Consider the following 18,871-nt stretch of genomic DNA (forward strand, 5'->3'; position numbering starts at 1 on the left):
CGTAAAGGCCTGCAAATAGAGCTAGAACAGCGGTTCTCAACCCGTGGGTCGCGACCCCATTTGGGGTCAAACGACCATTTCACGGGGGTCACCAAACAACGCAGTCCGCCATTTTTTCCCTCTTTTCCTTAGCTGTGCTACTCCCTTTTATTCTATTTGGCTTTTGAAAGCCAATAGAATAGACTCTTGAATAGAGTCTAATTCTATTGGCTTTCAAAAGCCAATAGGAATTGTCCAGGCTGTCTCTGCCCTGCTGTGCCCGCCAAAAGCCCCAGTTTGCAAACGGTGCTGCAAGTTGTCTGCAGCAAAGGCGAGCTGTCTGGAAGTTTCCACCCCTCCTGCTGATCAACTACTAAAAATGTAAGTAAAAGAGGGCCAGGGGTGGGAGGTGGGAGGCCGGCGGGCGCAGGGAGGGTTGCTGGCGCGCGTGGGGCCCGGCGGGTGCCTTACTTCCCTTGGTCTGGGCCAGCCGGTGGTCGCCCTGCGCCGTCACTGCCCCTTGTCAGCTACGCCTCGGCCGGCGCAAGGGGCGACACCGCGCATGCGCGGCGCTCCCGGGCAGGGAAAGTCCTCGACTTACAACCGGTTGGGTAGTCCTCGACTTACGACCGGTTGGGGTCGCGGCATTAAAAAGGTTGAGAACCATTGAGCTAGAACGACTCCGGAAAAAGAAAGCCAGGACAGCATCCATGGTAACAGGTGGGAAGGCAGAGAAATTCAAGGTTGGATGGCATGGATGAGCCCCTGGACAAAGAGTGGAGATATTTAAAGAACCAAAGGCAACGTATGAAGCAGGAGATGATGGCAGGATATATTTGGAAGGACTGAAAGACAGGAAGATCCTCTTGTCTTATTCCCATGTACTCTTGTCTTTACTCTGCACAAGGGTGGATATATGCCAGTGGTGGCGAACCTATGGCACGCATGCCAGAGGCGGCACTCAGAGCCCTTTCTGGCACACGCACCATGCCCTGGAGATGGCAACCGTCCCTCTTCAACCAGCTGCCCGCTAACTCACCGAGGTCCCACATGGCCAGATGCGTCCCAGCACACTGGCCTCTGTGTGCGGGGGCTGATGGTGTCAGGTCACGGTGAAGCAGTCATTAACTGCTATATAATGCAGGTGGAACTGTGGCAAGGAGGCCAGCCCCAGCCTGACATATATTCCTGGGAAGCTTTTCCTGACTGTGGATGAGGGATTCTTGATTCCAAGATGTACATCAGGAAACTCAGGAACACGGTTTGACAATTTGCATTTTGCAGCTGTGGAAGGCCTCTTAATTTCTCAGTGCAAGAAATATGGAAACGGCTTGCCTGCATTTGTGCATCATTTAACCTGGTTACTGAATCAAGATATTTTGGGGACTTGCATTCTGTGTTGAACCAGGAACTAATAGTACAAATGGGTTCGGCTCACTGTAACTCAGATTCGCCCAAAACAAAAATCTAAATAAACGGACATAGTTTAGGGCAGTGGTGGCGAACCTATGGCACGCGTGCCAGAGGCGGCACTCAGAACCCTCTCTGAGCACACGCACCATGCCCTGGAGATGGCAACTGTCCCTCTTCAACCAGCTGCCTGCTAACTCGCCGAGGTCCCACGTCACCAGATGCACCCCAGCATGGCTGGTTTCCCTCCCCTCCATCCCATCCCTCCTGGCCTCGCACGCTCTCCTTTTCCCGGGCATGACCCACTGCATTGCCTCCTCAGCTGTCGGCTGGCCTTCCAGCTCAGAGGCGGCTTCTCTGAACTGCTGGTGGCGGGCTGAAAAGCCCCAGAATGTGCCGATTGAGGGGCCGGCAGGCTGTGGCTGCTGACGGACACTGTCAGCCCCCATGTGCTCGCTGGCCTCTGTGTGCGGGGGCCGATGGTGTCAGGCAGCAGCCGCCCCGGCCCCTGCCTCACCTTGCCCTGCGACAATGGCACCCCCACCCTACATCGCCTTGCCTCGCCTCACCCCGCAGGACGAGCCTCCTGTCCATCGCCCCACCTGCCAGAGACCCCCTTGATCTCCCCCAACCGGCATCCCTCCCCACAAGCAACATCGAGGTGACCACGCCCACCCAGTCTGCCATGACCACCACAGCCACGCCCACTCAGTGGGCCATGCCCACCTGGCAATAAATAAGTGGTTTGGGGGTTGCTGTTTGGGCACACAGTCTCTAAAACAGTGGTTCTCAACCTGTGGGTCGGGACCCCATTTGGGGTCGAACGACCATTTCACGGGGGTCGCCAAACAAGGCTGTCCGCCATTTTTCCCCCTTTTCTTTGGCCACGCCCCTGGCACCCGGTGATGTATAAGTGGTTGGGGGTCACCACAACATGGGGAACTGTATTATGGGGTCGCGACATTAGAAAGGTTGAGAACCACTGCTCTAAAAGGTTTGCCCTCACTGATATATGCTTTGGAGAACAGGTTGACTCCCTCTTCTTCGTGGCAGCCCCTCAGATACTGGAATACTGCTATCAAGTCACCCCTATTTTTTCTTCTCTCTAGACCAGAGGTCCTCAACCTTTTAGGCACCAGGGACCGGTTCCGTGGAGAGAGGTTTTTCCGCGGACCAGAGGGATGTGTGGTTTCGTGTGCTGCCTGCATCCTGTGGATGGGGCTTTCCTTGTTTGTGTGGACCGGTTGCTGGCATGCCGCGGCCCAGTACTGGCCCACAGACTGGGGGTTGGGGACACCCTGCTCTAGATTAGCCATACTCAAATCCTGCAGCCCTTCTTCAAAGTCTCCAGGCCTTGGATCATCTTAGCTGCTCTTCTCTGAACTTTTTCCAAAAACTCAACAGCTTTTTTTTGTAATGCGGTGAACAAAATTGGTTGCAGTATTCCAGGTGTGTCTTATACTAAGGTTGTATAAAGTGGTACTAAGAAATTCAACCATAAGAAAGGCTGAGCACCAAAGAATTGAGGTCTTTGAACTGTGGCGCTGGAGAAGACTACTGCGAGTCCCCTGGACTGCAAGGCGGTCAAACCGGTCAGTCCTAGAAGAGATCAACCCCGACTGCTCTTTAGAAGGCCAGATCCTGAAGTTGAAACTCCAGTACTTTGGCCACCTAATGAGAAGGAAGGATTCACTGGAGAAGGGCCTAATGCTGGGAAAGATTGAGGGCAATAGAAGAATGGGATGACAGAGAATGAGGTGGCTGGATGGAGTCTCTGAAGCAGTAGGCATGAGCTTAAATGGACTCCAGAAGATGGCAGAGGACAGGAAGGCCTGGAGGAACTTTGTCCATGGGGTCGCGATGGGTCGGGTACGACTTCGCAACTAACAACAACTAATACAGTGGTTCTCAACCTGTGGGTCGGGACCCATTTGGGGTTGAACGACCATTTCACAGGGGTTGCCAAACAACGCAGTCCGCCATTTTTTTCCCCCTTTTCCTTAGCTGTGCTACTCCCTTTTATTCTATTGGCTTTTGAAAGCCAATAGAATAGACTCTCTTGAATAGAGTCTAATTCTATTGGCTTTCAAAAGCCAATAGGAATTGTCCAGGCTGTCTCTGCCCTGCTGAGGAATTGTCCAGGCTGTCTCTGCCCTGCTGAGCCCGCCAAAAGTCCCATTCTGCAAACGGTGCTGCACCAGTTGAGTAGTCCTCGACTTACGACCAGTTGGGAGTCGCGGCATTAAAAAGGTTGAGAACCACTGAACTAATACTTCACTTAACAACTATGTCATTAACTTAACAACTGCAGTGATTCATTCATTCATTTATTTTTTTATTTATTTAACTTATTTGCCACCCATCTTGCAGCGAAACAGCAAGCTCTTGACAAGCGTGGCAAGAAAATCGTAAAACGGGGCAAAACTCACTGAGCAACAGTCTTGTTTAGCGACAGAAATCTGGGGGGGGGGGTCAATTGTGGTCGTTAAGCCAAAGAGCCAGCCGCATTTGCTTCCAGCTTCACCGAGCATTACTGAAGTTTCTTCCTGTGATGCCGCAACAGCGTGTCTCTCTGCCCAAAATCTTCCCCGCCTACGAAACCCCGATACGGCTTCTCTCCCGTGTGGATTCTCCGGTGCCTCAGCAACGTCTCTCGTTGACTGAAACTTTTCGGGCAAGTGGGACACGCATACGGTTTCTCTCCGGTGTGGACCCTTCCGTGTCGAATCAGCTTGGCTTTCTCGCTGAAGCTTTTGCCACACTGCGAGCAGCTGTGCGGCCTTTCCCCGGTGTGGGTCTTCTGGTGCGCAATCAAGTTCCTTTTTCTCCGGAATTCCTTCTGGCACAACGGACACTCGTAAGCCGCCTCTCCGCCTTGCATTATGGGATACTGGTTGGGCTGAATCCACTCGCGGGAGCGTCTCCCGCATGCGCTACGTGCGGCTGACCTCTCCCCCGTGTCGATCGTTTGGCGCGTAAAGCTTTTCTCCACGCCGGGACAGCTGAAAGATGTTTTGTCCTTGGTGTGGACGTCCCGGTGCGCCTTCGGTTTAATGTCGGTGTGGATCATCCGATGCTGGACCGTCGGCGGCTGATGGCGGAATCGTTCCCCGCATTCGGGACATGAATGTTTTTGCTCACTTATGTGGGTTAGATGCTGGTTAAGGGTCTGGCCCTGTTCCCAAAGCCACCTCCTTGGCAGCGTTCTCCCCTCTGGATTGTTTAAATCGGTGTCCCCTTTCTGGAAAAGGGGCCTCACCAGTCCTTCCCCACAGGACCTTTGTGTTTTGTGCGCTCCCTCCAGTTCGAGGCTGCCTGGCTGGAGCGTTTCTTCCTTGATCGCGGTTGCAGTGAGGTGATCTGAGAGAACAGGAAAGAAATTGAAAGCAAGCAGAGGAGGAAAGAAGAGAAAATACAGCTAGTCCTCAGCGTAATTAGTACAGGTAGTCCTTGACTTAGATCATAATTCAGCCCAAAATTTCTCTCAAGCTTCCTCCTTCCATTATATCAGTGGTGGCGAACCTATGGCATAGGGCCAGAGGTGGCACTCGGAGCCCTCTCTGTGAGCACATGCACTGTCGCCCCGGCCCGGCCTCCTCCCACGAACCCCTCCTCTCCAGCAGCCCCCCTGAAGGAGAGTCGCCCTTGAGGGCGGCCCACATTTAGCAGCGCAGCCAAGGACATTTATTTATTTATTTATTTATGAGACTTATATACCGCTTTAAGTGCAAGCATTCTCTAAGCGGTGTACACCAGTAAGCATTGTATATATATATTTACATTGCCCCCAACAATCTGGGTCCTCATTTTACCTACCTCGGAAGGATGGAAGGCTGAGTCAACCTTGAGCCGGTGAGATTTGAACCGCTGACCTGCTGAACAGTCAGCTAAAGTGGCCTGCAGTACTACACTCTAACTGCTGCGCCACCTCGGCTGACATGGCAGCCAGGCAGCGTAGACAAGACTCTGCCCTCATACCCCATCATGCAGTTGATGCTGCAGGGCGCGGGCAGAGGGTGTGGCCGCCATAGCGCTGCTGGGTTGCCTGGGCGATCTGTGGCAGGCCCTGGAGGTGGTGAGTGGTCCTGTGGGCAGGTGGGGCAGGGGATGGGGGGGGGCAGAGTGGGAGTGGGCAGGGGCGGGGCCAGTTTTTGGGCACTCGGTCTCTAAAAGGTTCGCCATCACTGCATTATATATTCAAGATGGACAGTATTTAATATTTATTTGTTATGTATATGTAGGGGTGTGGGTCTATACATATGTTGTACGTAATATGTGTAGGTGTGTGTCATGCATGTGTTTCACTTGGAGAGCGGGCAACTAAACTTCATTTTTGATGTGCGCTGTTGTGCCCACAGTAAAAAAAAAATGACAATAAAGGTTATCTAAACGGGACAATTGTTAAATGAATGAATTTTGCCCTGTTTTGCGACCTTTCTTGCCACAGTTATTAACTGAATCAGTACAGTTGTTAAATTAGAGACCTGGTTGTTAAGTGAATCTGGCTTCCCCTCCCCCACCATTGACTTTGTTTGTCAGAAGGTCTCAAAAGGGGATCACTTAATCCTGGGATCCTGCAACCGTCATAAATATGAGTCAGTTGCCAAGCGTCTGAATTTTGATCATGTGATCGTGGGAATGCTACGACGGTCATAACTGTGAAAAAAAAGTCATGTCACTTTTTTTCCAGCACCATTGTAGCTTCAAATGGTCACTAAATGAACTGTTGTAAGTCGAGGACTACCCGTACAGTGGTACTTTGCGACTCGAAGTTAATTAGTTCTGGAAGGCACGACTGGTACCCAAAATTACAAGTGTCAAACAAACCAGGGGGACCCTTTGCTTTGGCTGGGAAAAAAAATTCTGTCCTTTTTCCTGTATCAGTGACCTTCCCAGCATGGCCAACTTCCTGTCCGCCCTCTGCAGCCGCCCCCCTCTTCCTTTTTAGAATCATTTAGAATAACATAGAACTGGAAGGGACCTTGGAGGTCTTCTAGTCCAGCCTTCTGCTCAATCAGGAGAACCTATAACATCTCAGACAAGTGACTATCTAGTCCCGGGGTGTCAAACTCAATTTCACTGAGGGCCACATCAGCATTGTGGTTGCCCTGGGGGGGGGTGTGGCCAGGGTGGGTGTGGCCTACTGGGTGGGCGTGGATGGAGTGGGTGTGGCCTAATGGGTGGGCATGGCCAGCTCTACATCATTCGCGTCAAGGGTGCTTGTGGGGGGGCCTGGGAAGGAGTGGGACAGATCTGAGGGTCTCTGGCAGAAGGGGGTGGGACCAGGGCAAGCGCCAAGGCATGGTCCATTGGGGCAAGTGCCAAGATGGCCACCACAAAATTGTACATTGGCTCCTGGCTGGCCTGGGCTAGGGCCAAGGCAGCGGGGGCCGTTCCCTCACTGTTTTCATGATGGCTTTGCGGGCCACATGAAACCACTTCGCGGGCCGCATCCGGCCCCCGGGCCTTGCGTTTGACATGTGTGAACTAGTCTCTTTCTTAAAATATCCAGTGATGGAGCACCCACGATTTCTGAAGGCAAACTGTTCCCCTGGTTGATTGTCCTCAACTGTCAGGAAGTTTCTCCTTAATTCCAGGTTGCTTCTCTCCTTGATCAGTTTCCCACCATTGTTTCTCGTCCTGCCCTCTGGTGCTTTGGTGAATAACGTGACCCCCCTCTTCTTTGTGGCAGCCCCTCAGATACTGGAACACTGCTATCGTGTCTCAAATTCTTGTAGAAAACGTAAGAGACTTTTACAAATGCCAGAGGGTTTTAGCAGAGATTTATTTTGCACAAGGTTCAGAAGCAATCAACAACCAGCAATTCTGAACGAAGAGGGTGGGTTCAAACTACAGTTTTATACTTTCCATTTCTCAGGAAAAAAAAAGTTCACATAAATCTACATTGTATTTCCTTCCGTTAGTTTCTCACAGGCATACAATGAAGAGAGTTTTGCTTCATATAATGTTTCTAAATGCCCCGCACATTTGGTTAGTCACAGATTGCTTACACAGCTTTATTCCAGTAACTATGCAGACACATCATTTTTCTTTTAGTGATTTTTCATTATCATTATTATTGTATTAATAATTAATAACTCCCATTAAAACTGGCAAAAATTGAACTCTGATTTAAAGAAAGACTATTTAATCTACAAGAAGTGGGGAAAAAAATTAGGTATAATTTCAAAGATAAATAACGTACAATGTCCTGGGGTCATGTGATCCACTTTGGTGACCTTCTAACAAGCAAAGTCCATGGGGAAGCCACGTTCACTTAACAACCGTGTTACTAACTTAACAACTGCAGTGATTCACTTAACAACTGTGGCAAGAAAGGGCGTAACATGGAGCAAAATTCACTTAACAAATGTTTTGCGTAGCAAGAGAAATTTTAGGCTCAATTGAGGTCAATAAATTGATGGTTATCTGTAATGGAAAGGGGTTCTTTACTTACCCAAAGATGTTCCCTTTTCACGACCGTCTTGCAGGATCTCTTTGTAAAAAGCTTTGGGGGCTGCGTCCAATGAGGAGCTTTCTTCCTCAGTGAAATGCACAGACAGCTCGAAGTCCACCGATTCCTGAGCAGAGAAGAAGCTCAAATTGTGATTATTTTATTTATAATAGTAATAATAGTAATAGTAAAGTTGGAAGGGACCTTGGAGGTCATCTAGTCCAACCCCCTGCTTGGGCAGGAAACCCAAACCATTTCGGATAAATGGCTGTCCAGTCTCTTCTTAAAAACTTCCAGTGTTGGAGCATTTACCACTTCTGGAGGCAGGTTGTTCCACTGGTTAATTGTTCTAACTATCAGGAAGTTTCTCCTTAGTTCTAGGTTGCTTCTCTCCTTGATTAGTTTCCACCCATTGCTTTTTGTCCTGCCTTCAGGTGCTTTGGAAAATAGCTTGATTCCCTCTTCTTTAGGGCAGCCCCTGAGATATTGGAATACTGCTATCATGTCCCCCCTTGTCCTTCTCTTTGTTAAACTAGACATACCCAATTCCAGCAACCGTTCCTTATATGTTTTAGCCTCCAGTCCCCTAATCGTCTTTGTTGCTCTTCTCTCTCTCTCTCTCTCTCTCTCTCTCTCTCTCTCTCTCTCTATATATATATATATATATATATATATATATATATATATATATATATCTACCTACTTACCTACCCAGCCACCTAGTGGTACATTGGCATCTGGCAGGTGGTACGCGACCATCCTAGAAAAGTGGTAGTGGGGGAGGGGAATGAACTGAACCGGTGGCAGCACTGCACAAGCCTGAGTGAGAGATGGCTGGAGCTGCAGGGCTGTCAGGGCTCAGCGGAAGCGCCAGGATCAACGCTGGGCTCCATCTGGAGCTCGGCGCTGATCCTGGTGCTTCTGCTGAGCCCAGAAGAAGCGCCAATCAGCTGGAATGTTGCAGCATCTCCAGGGTCTTGTGATTTACATTCAGATGCTTGGCAACTGATTCGTATTTATGACGGTCACAGTGTCCCAGGGTCATGTGAAGTGACCAAAACCTGCTGCAACCACCCAGCAGGCGGGGGGGAAACCAAACACCCCCCACTCCACCCCCGCTGCCAATCCTCAACAGAAATGCTCACAACAATGAAAATCTTGGACAGGAGGAAGAGCGCCGCGGGCGGGCAGGCAGGTGTCTTGCTCGGCTGTGGCTTGGGGGGCACTTTTTTCAGTGCCATTGTAACTTCTAAGAGTCACTAAGCAAACTGTTGTTAAAGTGGAATGAAATAGAATAACATAGAATAAAAATAAGTATAATAATAATGACGATAATGAAAAAAATCACTAAAAGCAACATGATGTGTCTGCATAATTCCTGGAAGAAAGCTGTGTTAACTATACGTGAATGACCTAATGCATATTGAGAAACATTGTATAAAGTGAAACTCTCTATTCATTGTGTGCCTGTGAGAAACTAACTGAATGTTATACAATGTAGGTTCCATCTATGCTCCCTTTGTTCCTGAGAAAAGGAAACCTAGAAAGCTGTCGTTCGGACCCTCCCCCTTGTTCAGAAATTTGCTGTTTATCACTTCTGAACCTTGTGCAAAAATAAACCTCCCTGTTTCACCCTTTGGATTTTGTAAAAGTCCTTTTTCGTTTTCCACAAGATTTAAAGTCAAGGACTACCTGTACTTTATCATTTTTTTCCTTTTTTTTTTTTTTGGCCATCAAGTTTTTGACACCTTGCTAGGCAACTAGTGGTGCTCGGATATTGCCATATCCTAAAAGTGGTACAATGGGTGAAAAGGTTGAAAAGCCCTGATCTAGCCTAACCCCTGCACAGTGCAGGATCTTCTAAATCAGCGGTTCTCAACCTGTGGGTCGGGACCCTATTTGGGGTCAAACGACCATTTCACGGGGGTCGCCAAACAACGCAGACCGCCATTTTTCCCCCCCTTTTCCATACCTGTGCTACTCCCTTTTATTCTATTGGCTTTTGAAAGCCAATAGAATAGACTCTCTTGAATAGAGTCTAATTCTATTGGCTTTCAAAAGCCAATAGGAATTGTCCAGGCTGTCTCTGCCCTGCTGAGCCTGCCAAAAGTCCCATTCTGCAAACGGTGCTGCACCAGTTGAGTAGTCTCGACTTATGACAGGGTGAGTAGTCCTCGACTTACGACCAGTTGGGGGGGCGCGGCATTAAAAAGGTTGAGAACCACTGTTCTAAGTCTTTTGGACCGACAAATATATCTAGCTTCTGTTGAAAACGCTCTAGTACCTAATTGAGACTGTCATCTTTCTCCGTACAGGTAGTCCTCGACTTACAACTATTTGTTTAGCGACCGTTCAAAGTTAGCAACCACCGCTGAAAACAGTGACTTAGTCCTTGCACTTATGACTATTGCAGCATAATCAACATTTCTATCATATATTGTAGTAACATTCAGAAAAATTATAAGAAATATGAGTATTGTTACTCCTTTGCTGACCATTCAAATATTAAAATACCTGAGAAGCAATGTCATTTCATCCATTTTTTAATGGTGTTCACCTTATGAACGGTTGCTTAGCAACTGTTTGAAGTTATGACGCACCACAAAAGAGATAGGAGCTAGATTCCAAAGACACACACAAACACACACACACACACACCCATGTGACTAGTTTGGGAACTTGGCAACCAGGCTGCATTTATAGCTGTTAGCAATGCCTCATGGTGATCTGACTACAATTTACAATATTTTTGCCAGAAACCAGCAAAAAACACACCCATCACGACTAATGGGTTCATTTAATAACTGTGGCGTTTGCTTAAAGATTGCGGTGTTCGCTTTATGACCACTGCATGGGCTTAATAATCAACATGACTTGAAATCATAATTGTGGGCTCAATGACAGTTGTAAGTCAAGGACTACCTATCCAATATTGCCGCTCTTACAGAAAGCTGGTCACGAAGCCTCCCCCCCTCCCGCCAGATGTTTACAAACCTCAGTTGGTCCAGTTTCAACAAAGTGTTGTCCCTCAGGCAGAGATACTGGATGGTTACAGGGGCTGTTCTCATTATCTAAGGAGGATAATAATAATAATAATGACAACAACAAAACAACAACAATAATAATATTAATAATAATAATAAAGTTGGAAGGGACTTTGTAGGTCATCTAGTCCAACCCCCTGCTCAGGCAGGAAACCCTATACCAGGGGTAGGCAACCTTGCCTCTTTTATGACTCGTGGACTTCAACTCCCAGAATTCCTGAGCCAGCATGGCTCAGCTTGGAAACCTCTCCCTTTCCCCTCAGCATGGCTGGCTCAGGAATTCTGGTATTTGAAGTCCACGAGTCATAAAAGAGCCGAGGTTGCCTACCCCTGCCCTATACCATTTCAGACATCTGTAGAAGACAAGATTGATTTCTTACATTTTTATCTTTTTCATTTCCATGAAATATGCCCAAGAGGACTGACTGCAATAAAATACAATAACCATTCACATGACCTAATAAAACTATAACATTAAAAATAAATGTGTGCTAATTATAACTACCAAAATGAAGCTAAAGTGTTCTTTCGCTTACCCATGGACTCCCCTTGAATTGGGCCTTTGGTTTATTATGTGCCATCAAGTCGATGGTAGCAAAATACAGAAGTAGACAGATTTTCTCCATAGGCTTTTCTAGGACTTATTTATGGCAATAAACAGGGCCTAATTCTAGGGGTTTTTTTTTCCGCTAAGACTTATTTACGGCAATAAATTGGCTTTCATTTTAGTTTTTTTTCGCTAAGATTTATGGCAATAAACAGGCTCTTATTCTAGGTTTTTTTCGCTAAGACTTATGGCAATAAACTGGCTCTAATTCTAGGGGTTTTTTTCCGCTAAGACTTATTTATGGCAATAAACGGGCTCTAATTCTAGTTTTTTTTTCCGCTAAGACTTATTTATGACAATAAATTGGCTCTAAATCTAGCTTTTGTCCCACTTTCTTATATAATAATAATAATAATAAATAAATAATAAATAATAACAACATCAATAATAATAATAATAATAGTTGGAAGGAACCTTGGAGGTCATCTAGTCCAACCCCCTGCTCAGGCAGGAAACCCTATACCATTTCGGACAAATGGCAGACACAGCAATTCTTTTCATTGCAACTGTGCAGGCAATCCTTGACTTATAAGCGGTTGCTTAGCAATCAAAGTTATGACCTACCTGGAACAAGAAAGTTATAATCTGGCTCTGAAGTTCCAAATGGCCACCCCCCCACCCCCACCCCCAACCACTGCAGTCACACAACCGCATTTCAGGTGCTTGACAACACAGCCATTTGCAGAATCTTGCAGTTCTATTATCACACTTTACAACGGTTGCGCCAAAAACGTGAAGTTACTTCCGTTTTTCAGCAAAACCACTCTGTCGTAAAAAAACGGCTTTGCTTAATAATTGTCAGTGAGCATTGCTGGCTGCGGAGTTCTGAGAACTGAAGTCCGCTTGTCTTAAAAGTTGCCAAATTTGAAAAAAAAAAATTCTGAGATTAAATGTTGAAAAAGTTTAATTCTCCTTGCGGATTCTAACACCGGTGTTATTGTCAGAGTTGCCAAATTCTGCTTTAGCCCCTGCGCTGAGACAAATTATGAAATCTGGCTTAGTTTGTCAAGGACAGCATATTGTTTTCTGCTATGAACTGACTGTTGCACAATGTGTTGCTCGTTTTCATGAACCATAATAAAGTATCAGTGAGTGCAAAATTGTAAGGTAATTTTTACACGCAAACCACTCATGAGCTCCCGTGTTCACTCTCCGGAGGACATGTAATAAGCACTTTAAATAAAATACCCAAACCAGGTGGTGCAGCAGTTAGAGTGCAGTACTGCAGGCCACTTTAGCTGACTGTGTTCAGCAGGTCAGCGGTTCAAATCTCACCAGCTCAAGGTTGACTCAGCCTTCCATCCTTCCGGGGTAGGTAAAATGAGGACCCAGATTGTTGGGGGCAATGTAAATATATATATACATTGCTTACTGGTGTACACCGCTTAGAGAGTGCTTGCACTTAAAGCGGTATATAAGTCTCATAAATAAATAAATAAATAAAATATCATCTAGTGACCTCACACTAATGGTTTGAAAGGATAGGATTTGGCACACTTAAATGTTTTTTTTTTTAAATATAAATTTTTTTCCCCCTTAACGTATGTTAATTTTTCCAATCAACGTTGTCTGGAGTTTGCTATGCTAATACATGTTCAATTCCTAATCCTTCATTCTTTTCTCTAGCCAAGAATAAAATAAGTTCCAAATTTGATAGTAATCTGTATCTTCTTTATCTTTTAACCTCATAGTTAATCTGTCCATCTCTGCACATTCCAATATTTTCCTGATTATTTCTTCCTCTGATGGCAGTCCTTCATTCTTCCAGTATTGTGCAAAAATTATTCTCGTTGCTTTAGTGATGTGTAAGATTAAATATAATTTCTGCTTATTAGTCTTTTGAGGCATAATACCTAGTAAAAAAAGTTCCAAGTTTAAAATCCACTTGTTCACCCAATATTTTTTCTAACCACATATGTATCTTTCTCCAATAGGCCTTTGCCCTACCACATGTCCACCAAATGTGATAATACGCGCCTATGTTATGTTTACATTTCCAACATCTATCTGACATATTTTTAAACCTTTTTGCTAATCTTGCTGCTGGTAGGTGCCATCTATAAAACATTTTATACAGATTTTCTTTATATGAAGTTGACATGGTTAATTTATAGTTTCTCTCCCATAACATTTGTCATTTTTCTAATTCTATATTACAGCCAAAATTTTTTGCCCATCTTGTCTCTGTTTCTTTCACTTGTTCACTTTCCATATCTAAAATTAACAAAAAGTTATACATTTTCTTGATTAATTTCTCATCTGAGGTTAACAAAATCTTATCAAACACAGTTTGATCCTTGTAAAATCCATACGTTTTTACATCTTTTTCATATCTACTTTGTAATCTGTAAATGTGGCACACTTAAATGTTTTCCTTGCATCAGACATCAAGTCAACGGTGCTAAATCACAAACCTGGATGTGTTGATCTCCAATCCCTCAGGATGTGCTCTTCGTTCTCCACAAACGGCACTTCCCTTACAGGATTGCGTGCATCTCCTATCCTGTCTTTGGGAGATACTGGCACCTGAAACAGAGATGGAAAAATCCAGTGAGATTTGAAGACTATGTTACAAAAACTATACTTTCACCCAGGTTTTGCGTGGTCTGCGCTGGCTCAGAATGCTTTAATTTCACAGCCTCACAATAAGCGTTTGTACAGAACTGCCATTTCTAAACACCCAACAGTCCTATGAGGAATGTTTCACTGAGGGAAAAAAGATCAGGAAAAGGTGACACTTTTCACACCCAAGTGCGAATTTGAACTCAGAGCTTATCATTCTTATCTAACAAAGTCAATCTGTGAGATGGGCGGTCTCTAAAATTAACATAAATAAGAGAGTACAGGTCGTCCTCAGCTTACAAGCCCAAAATTTCTTTTGGTAAGTGAGACCGTTGTTAAGGAAGTTTTGCCTCATTTTACGACCTTTGTGAATAATGGAAGTTGTTAAATTTAGTAACATGCTTGTTAAGTAAATCTGGCTTCCCCCGTTGATTTTACCTGTCAGAAGTTTGCAAAAGGGAAACAGGAAACCTAGGGACAACTGGGTCATAAATATGAGTCAGTTGCCGAGCATCTGAATTTTGATCATGTGACCACGGGGATGCTGCAACAGTGACAGGTGTGGAAAAATGGTCATGGTAACTTCGAACGGTCACTAAACGAACTGTTGTAAGTGGAGGACTAGCTGTTATAGCTGTTCCTTAGTATAACATTCCTTCCGTGACTCTCCCAGGCTCCCTGTTGTCTCTCCCGGAGCTCTTTAAAGGAGGAATATAATATACAGGTGGTCCTCGACTTACAACTGTTGGTTTAGTGACCATTCAAAGTTACAAAGCCCTGAAAAACGTGACTTACGGCCGTTTTTTCAGAGTTATGACCTTTGCAGCATCTCCATGTGATCAAAATTCAGAGGCTTGGAAAGTGGTTCATATTGCTGTGTCTCAAGGTCAGGGGGAGTCAACCTTGGCTCTTTTATGACTCGTGGACTTCAATTCCCAGAATTCCTGAGCCAGCTCCCAGGAATTCTGGGAGTTGAAGTCCATGAGTCATAAAAGAGCCAAGGTTGACTACCCCTACTCAAGGTCATGAGATCGCCTTTGACCATCTTCTGACCAGCAAAAACAAGGGGGACGCCAGGTTCAATTAACAACCATGTTACTAACTCAGTGATGGCGAACCTTTTAGAGACCGAGTGCCCAAACCGCAACCCAAACCCCACTTATTTATCGCAAAGTGCCAGGGCCGCATCAGCATTGTGGTGTCCCCGGGGGGGGGGAGGGCAGGGAGGCGCCTCTGAGGGCCGCTTCTGGCACGCAAAAACCAGGGGCGCAAAAACGGGCCACCGTGCTGCAAGGCGCAAAAACGGCCGCCACCGCACCGCAGGGTGCAGATACAGGGCGCCGCACCACGCAAGAACAGGGCAGGGCTAGTGAGTATCACGCAGGCACTAACCCCGCCCCCTTTGCAGCGTGTGCGTGCTCGCGGCCCCGTGCGCACATGCAACGCATGTAAAATGCTTCCCCCTCCTTTTTCTTCCAGTCCACCAATCGACAATGTTTGGCGACCTCTGCTCTACCACCTCTACTCGAGCTTGCCAATCGGTCTCTTCACCTCCTGTGCTGGGCGGGGGTCCTGCTCCGGGCGGCAATGGTGGCCTAATGGACCTGCTGCTGGCGGTGGTGGCGCACGTGCCAACAGAGAGGGCTCTGAGTGCCGCCTCTGGCACGCGTGCCATAGGTTCGCCACCACTGTACTAACTTAGCAATCGCAGTGATTCACTTAACAATTGAGGCAAGAAAGGAAATAGGCTTGAATTATTGGCCACCCCAGAAAATTTAGATAACAAAGGACACTCCATTATTAAGGTGATGATGTATTAGGGCAGTGATGGCGAACCTTTTAGAGACTGAGTGCCCAAACTGCAACCTAAAACCCACTTATGCATCGTCGAGTGCCGGGTGAGTGTGGCCCATTGGGTGGGCATGGCCCATTGGGTGGGTATGGCTGCAGTGATAATGGCAGACTGGGTGGGACTAAAAAGTTCAATCAATCAATTCCAACTTTGCAAGAACTTTTTTTTCCCGCGAGAAGTTGAAATTGACTGATTAAATCTTTTTTTTTTTCCACATGGCGGTGGAGGCCTAAAGCGAAAAGGTTTTATAAAACCCAGCTGAAGGCCTAGGACTGGGGCAACGACGCGGGTGCCCACAGAGAGGGCCTCTGAGTGCCATCTCTGGCACCCGTGCCATAGGTTCGCCACCACTGTATTAGGGGGAGAAATAGAAAATGTTTACGAAATAAAATTGGAATATATCTAAGTAAGTAATATGTGCATTTTAGACATTATAATTTTTACATAGTGAGACAAAGGAAATTTGGCTTACCCGAAACTTAAATACTTTGGATATTGAAGGTTAAATTGGAGTACTGTAACTGAAAACTAAAAATTAGGTAAAACTTCAAAACAGGATATGGATATGTATCAGCAAAAAAATGTATTGATACATGTGATAATGAAGTCTTAACAGAGTTTGATACAATTAGAAACTTACCAGCTTAAATAGGATATAGCAAATGTTAAGGGAAACAGAGAAGAAATATTTGAGGATGTAACCTGAGATATGTCCTAAAGATTCTGTTATTGAACTTTTGACTAACCCAATCACCACGTTACTTTCCAAATATTCAAATATAAAACTGGAAAATCAATAAAACTTATATATATAAAAAAAACCAACTGAGGCAAGAAAGGCTGTAAAATGGGGCAAAACTCACTTAACCAACGTCTCATTTCACAACAGAAATTTTGAGCTCAGCTGTGGTCGTAAGTTGAGGACTACCTGCAAATGTAACATATAAAGGTGTTACAAAGGGCTGATGAACTCACCCCTTTTCCAATACCTCCAGATCTCACCTGCCGTTTCCATGTCTTGGCCTCCGGTTGGCTCATCAGGAAATCCTTCGCCAGATCTGTAGTCTGGACCCAGTTCTCTGGGTCACACTCCCAGAACCAGCTCTGGATCTCTGCGGGAAGGATGGCCAGGAACTGCTCCAGGATCAGCAGCTCCACGATCTGCTCCTTGGTGCGTCTCTCCGGCTTCAGCCACTGGTGGCAAAGCTCCCGGAGGTGGCTGTAAACCCTTCGTGGGTCTTCAACTTCCTGGTAGCGGAACTGGCGAAAGTGCTGGCGCTGGGCCTCCATTTTGAAAGTTGCCTCTCGCAAGATGGCAGCCTTGACTTTCCCATAATCCTCTTGGTCCCCGCTTTCTAGGCCATTAAAGACTTCTCTGGCTTCTCTGCTCAGTGCCGGCAGGAGCCGGGCTGTCCATTCAGCTTTAGGCCACTGGCAAGCCTCAGCGACTTGCTCGAAGGAGATCAGAAAGGTCTTGGCATCGTCCCAGGGGTCAGAATTCCTCTGTCCCCCAACCGAATGAGGGAGCCGCCTTGCCATTAGGGAGTCCTGCCCCTGGCCTTCCCGATCCTTGGCCTGCCCTCCTTCAGGATCTCGTTTGATCTGTTTCGATGCTAGGCAGCCTGGAAACTCTCCAGGAACAAAGGCCTTCCCCAAATTCAGATCCATCAATGGGTCTAATTGTTTCATCTTTGCATCCCGCACACAGCCTCCGTTTTCACGCAACTTCCTTTCCTGGCTAGAAATCTTTATTTACAGGATTTATTTATTCATACGGCCGCCTGCTCATGTTCAGTGACTCTAGGCCAGTGGTTCTCAACCTTTTTAACGCCGCGACCCCCCCAACCGGTCGTAAGTTGAGGACTACTCAACCGGTCGTAAGTCGAGGACTACTCAATTGGTGCAGCACCATTTGCAGAATGGGACTTTTGGCAGGCTCAGCAGGGCAGAGACAGCCTGGACAATTCCTATTGGCTTTTGAAAGCCAATAGAATTAGACTCTATTCAAGAGAGTCTATTCTATTGGCTTTCAAAAGCCAATAGAATAAAAGGGAGTAGCACAGCTAAGGAAAAGGGGGAAAAAAAATGGCGGATTGCGTTGTTTGGCGACCCCCGTGAAATGGTCGTTCGACCCCAAATGGGGTCCCGACCCACAGGTTGAGAACCACTGCTCTAGGTGGCTTACAAATAATAAAAAAAATCCAGTATAAAAAGAGAAAAACAATAATACCACCCCCCCCCCGCACACACACACGCCTGGTGACAACAAGCAATCAAACCAATCTTTGCTCTACGTTTAGACTCTTCACCAGCCCAGCAAGAGTCCACTTGTTTGTCAAGTCGGCTGAAGTGATTGATTTGAGGAAGGCAGCTGCTCTTTCATTGAACGGTGCATTTCATGTGGGACGTAGGACAAACTGCATCACATTCCAGAAATCTCCCAACAGATTTCACCTCTAGTCACGGAGGTATCCTGTAGAGAAAAGAATTATTTTTAACTCCTTTGATGAACTCCAGGTCCCATTGTCCCCTCCTACTGTAACCAATGGTCAAATATAATGGGGGAGGGAATGTTACTCCGCAACGCTTGGAGGATCCACATGCTCCTTTTTTCCTGGTACAGGTAGTTCTTACTTAACGATAATTGGGATCGACAACTCACTAAGCCAGTGATGACGAACCTTTTAGAGACTGAGTGCCCAAACTGCAACCCAAAACCCACTTATGCATCGTTGGGTGCTGGATGGGTGCGGCCCGTTGGCTGGATGTGGTCCATTGGCTGGACATGGTGCGGTGGTAACGGGACTAAAAAGTTCAATCGATCAATTCCAACTTTGCAAGATCTTTTTTTTTTCCCGCGAGAAGTTGAAATTGACTGATTGAACCTTCTTTTTTTTTTTTTTTTGCACACAGAGGCGGAACTCACATCTTGTTAATCTTTTATTGCAAAATTATATATTCAG

The 18,871-nt window shown here is 46.3% G+C and overlaps 1 protein-coding gene across 1 annotated transcript; it reads right to left on the reverse strand.

Moving 5' to 3' along the window:
• Positions 1-3,703: 3,703 nt before the first annotated feature.
• LOC120308818 (zinc finger protein with KRAB and SCAN domains 7-like) lies at positions 3,704-17,832 on the reverse strand. Its single transcript, XM_039345338.1, has 5 exons — positions 16,911-17,832; positions 13,909-14,020; positions 10,838-10,914; positions 7,847-7,970; positions 3,704-4,749 (listed from the first exon to the last, which is right to left on the reverse strand). The coding sequence occupies exons 1-5, from the start codon at positions 17,595-17,597 to the stop codon at positions 3,920-3,922; spliced, it is 1,830 nt and encodes a 609-aa protein (XP_039201272.1). The 5' UTR covers positions 17,598-17,832; the 3' UTR covers positions 3,704-3,919.
• Between the last annotated feature and the right edge of the window lie 1,039 nt (positions 17,833-18,871).

The sequence above is a fragment of the Crotalus tigris genome, unplaced genomic scaffold (assembly GCF_016545835.1).
Source record: "Crotalus tigris isolate CLP2741 ecotype Arizona unplaced genomic scaffold, ASM1654583v1 scf7180000017950.1190679, whole genome shotgun sequence".
Lineage (NCBI taxonomy): Eukaryota > Metazoa > Chordata > Lepidosauria > Squamata > Viperidae > Crotalus > Crotalus tigris.

What these genes read in the sequence shown, in the direction of transcription:
- LOC120308818 (XM_039345338.1), bottom strand. Translation starts at nt 17,597, where the DNA reads ATGAAACAATTAGACCCATTGATGGATCTGAATTTGGGGAAGGCCTTT. An exon ending in TTGAAACTGGACCAACTGAG is followed by an intron (nt 7,971 to 10,837) that starts GTTTGTAAACAT and finishes TTCTCTGCTCAG; the next exon opens with GAATCGGTGGACTTCGAGCT. An exon ending in TGAAAAGGGAACATCTTTGG is followed by an intron (nt 4,750 to 7,846) that starts GTAAGTAAAGAA and finishes CTGTTCTCTCAG; the next exon opens with ATCACCTCACTGCAACCGCG.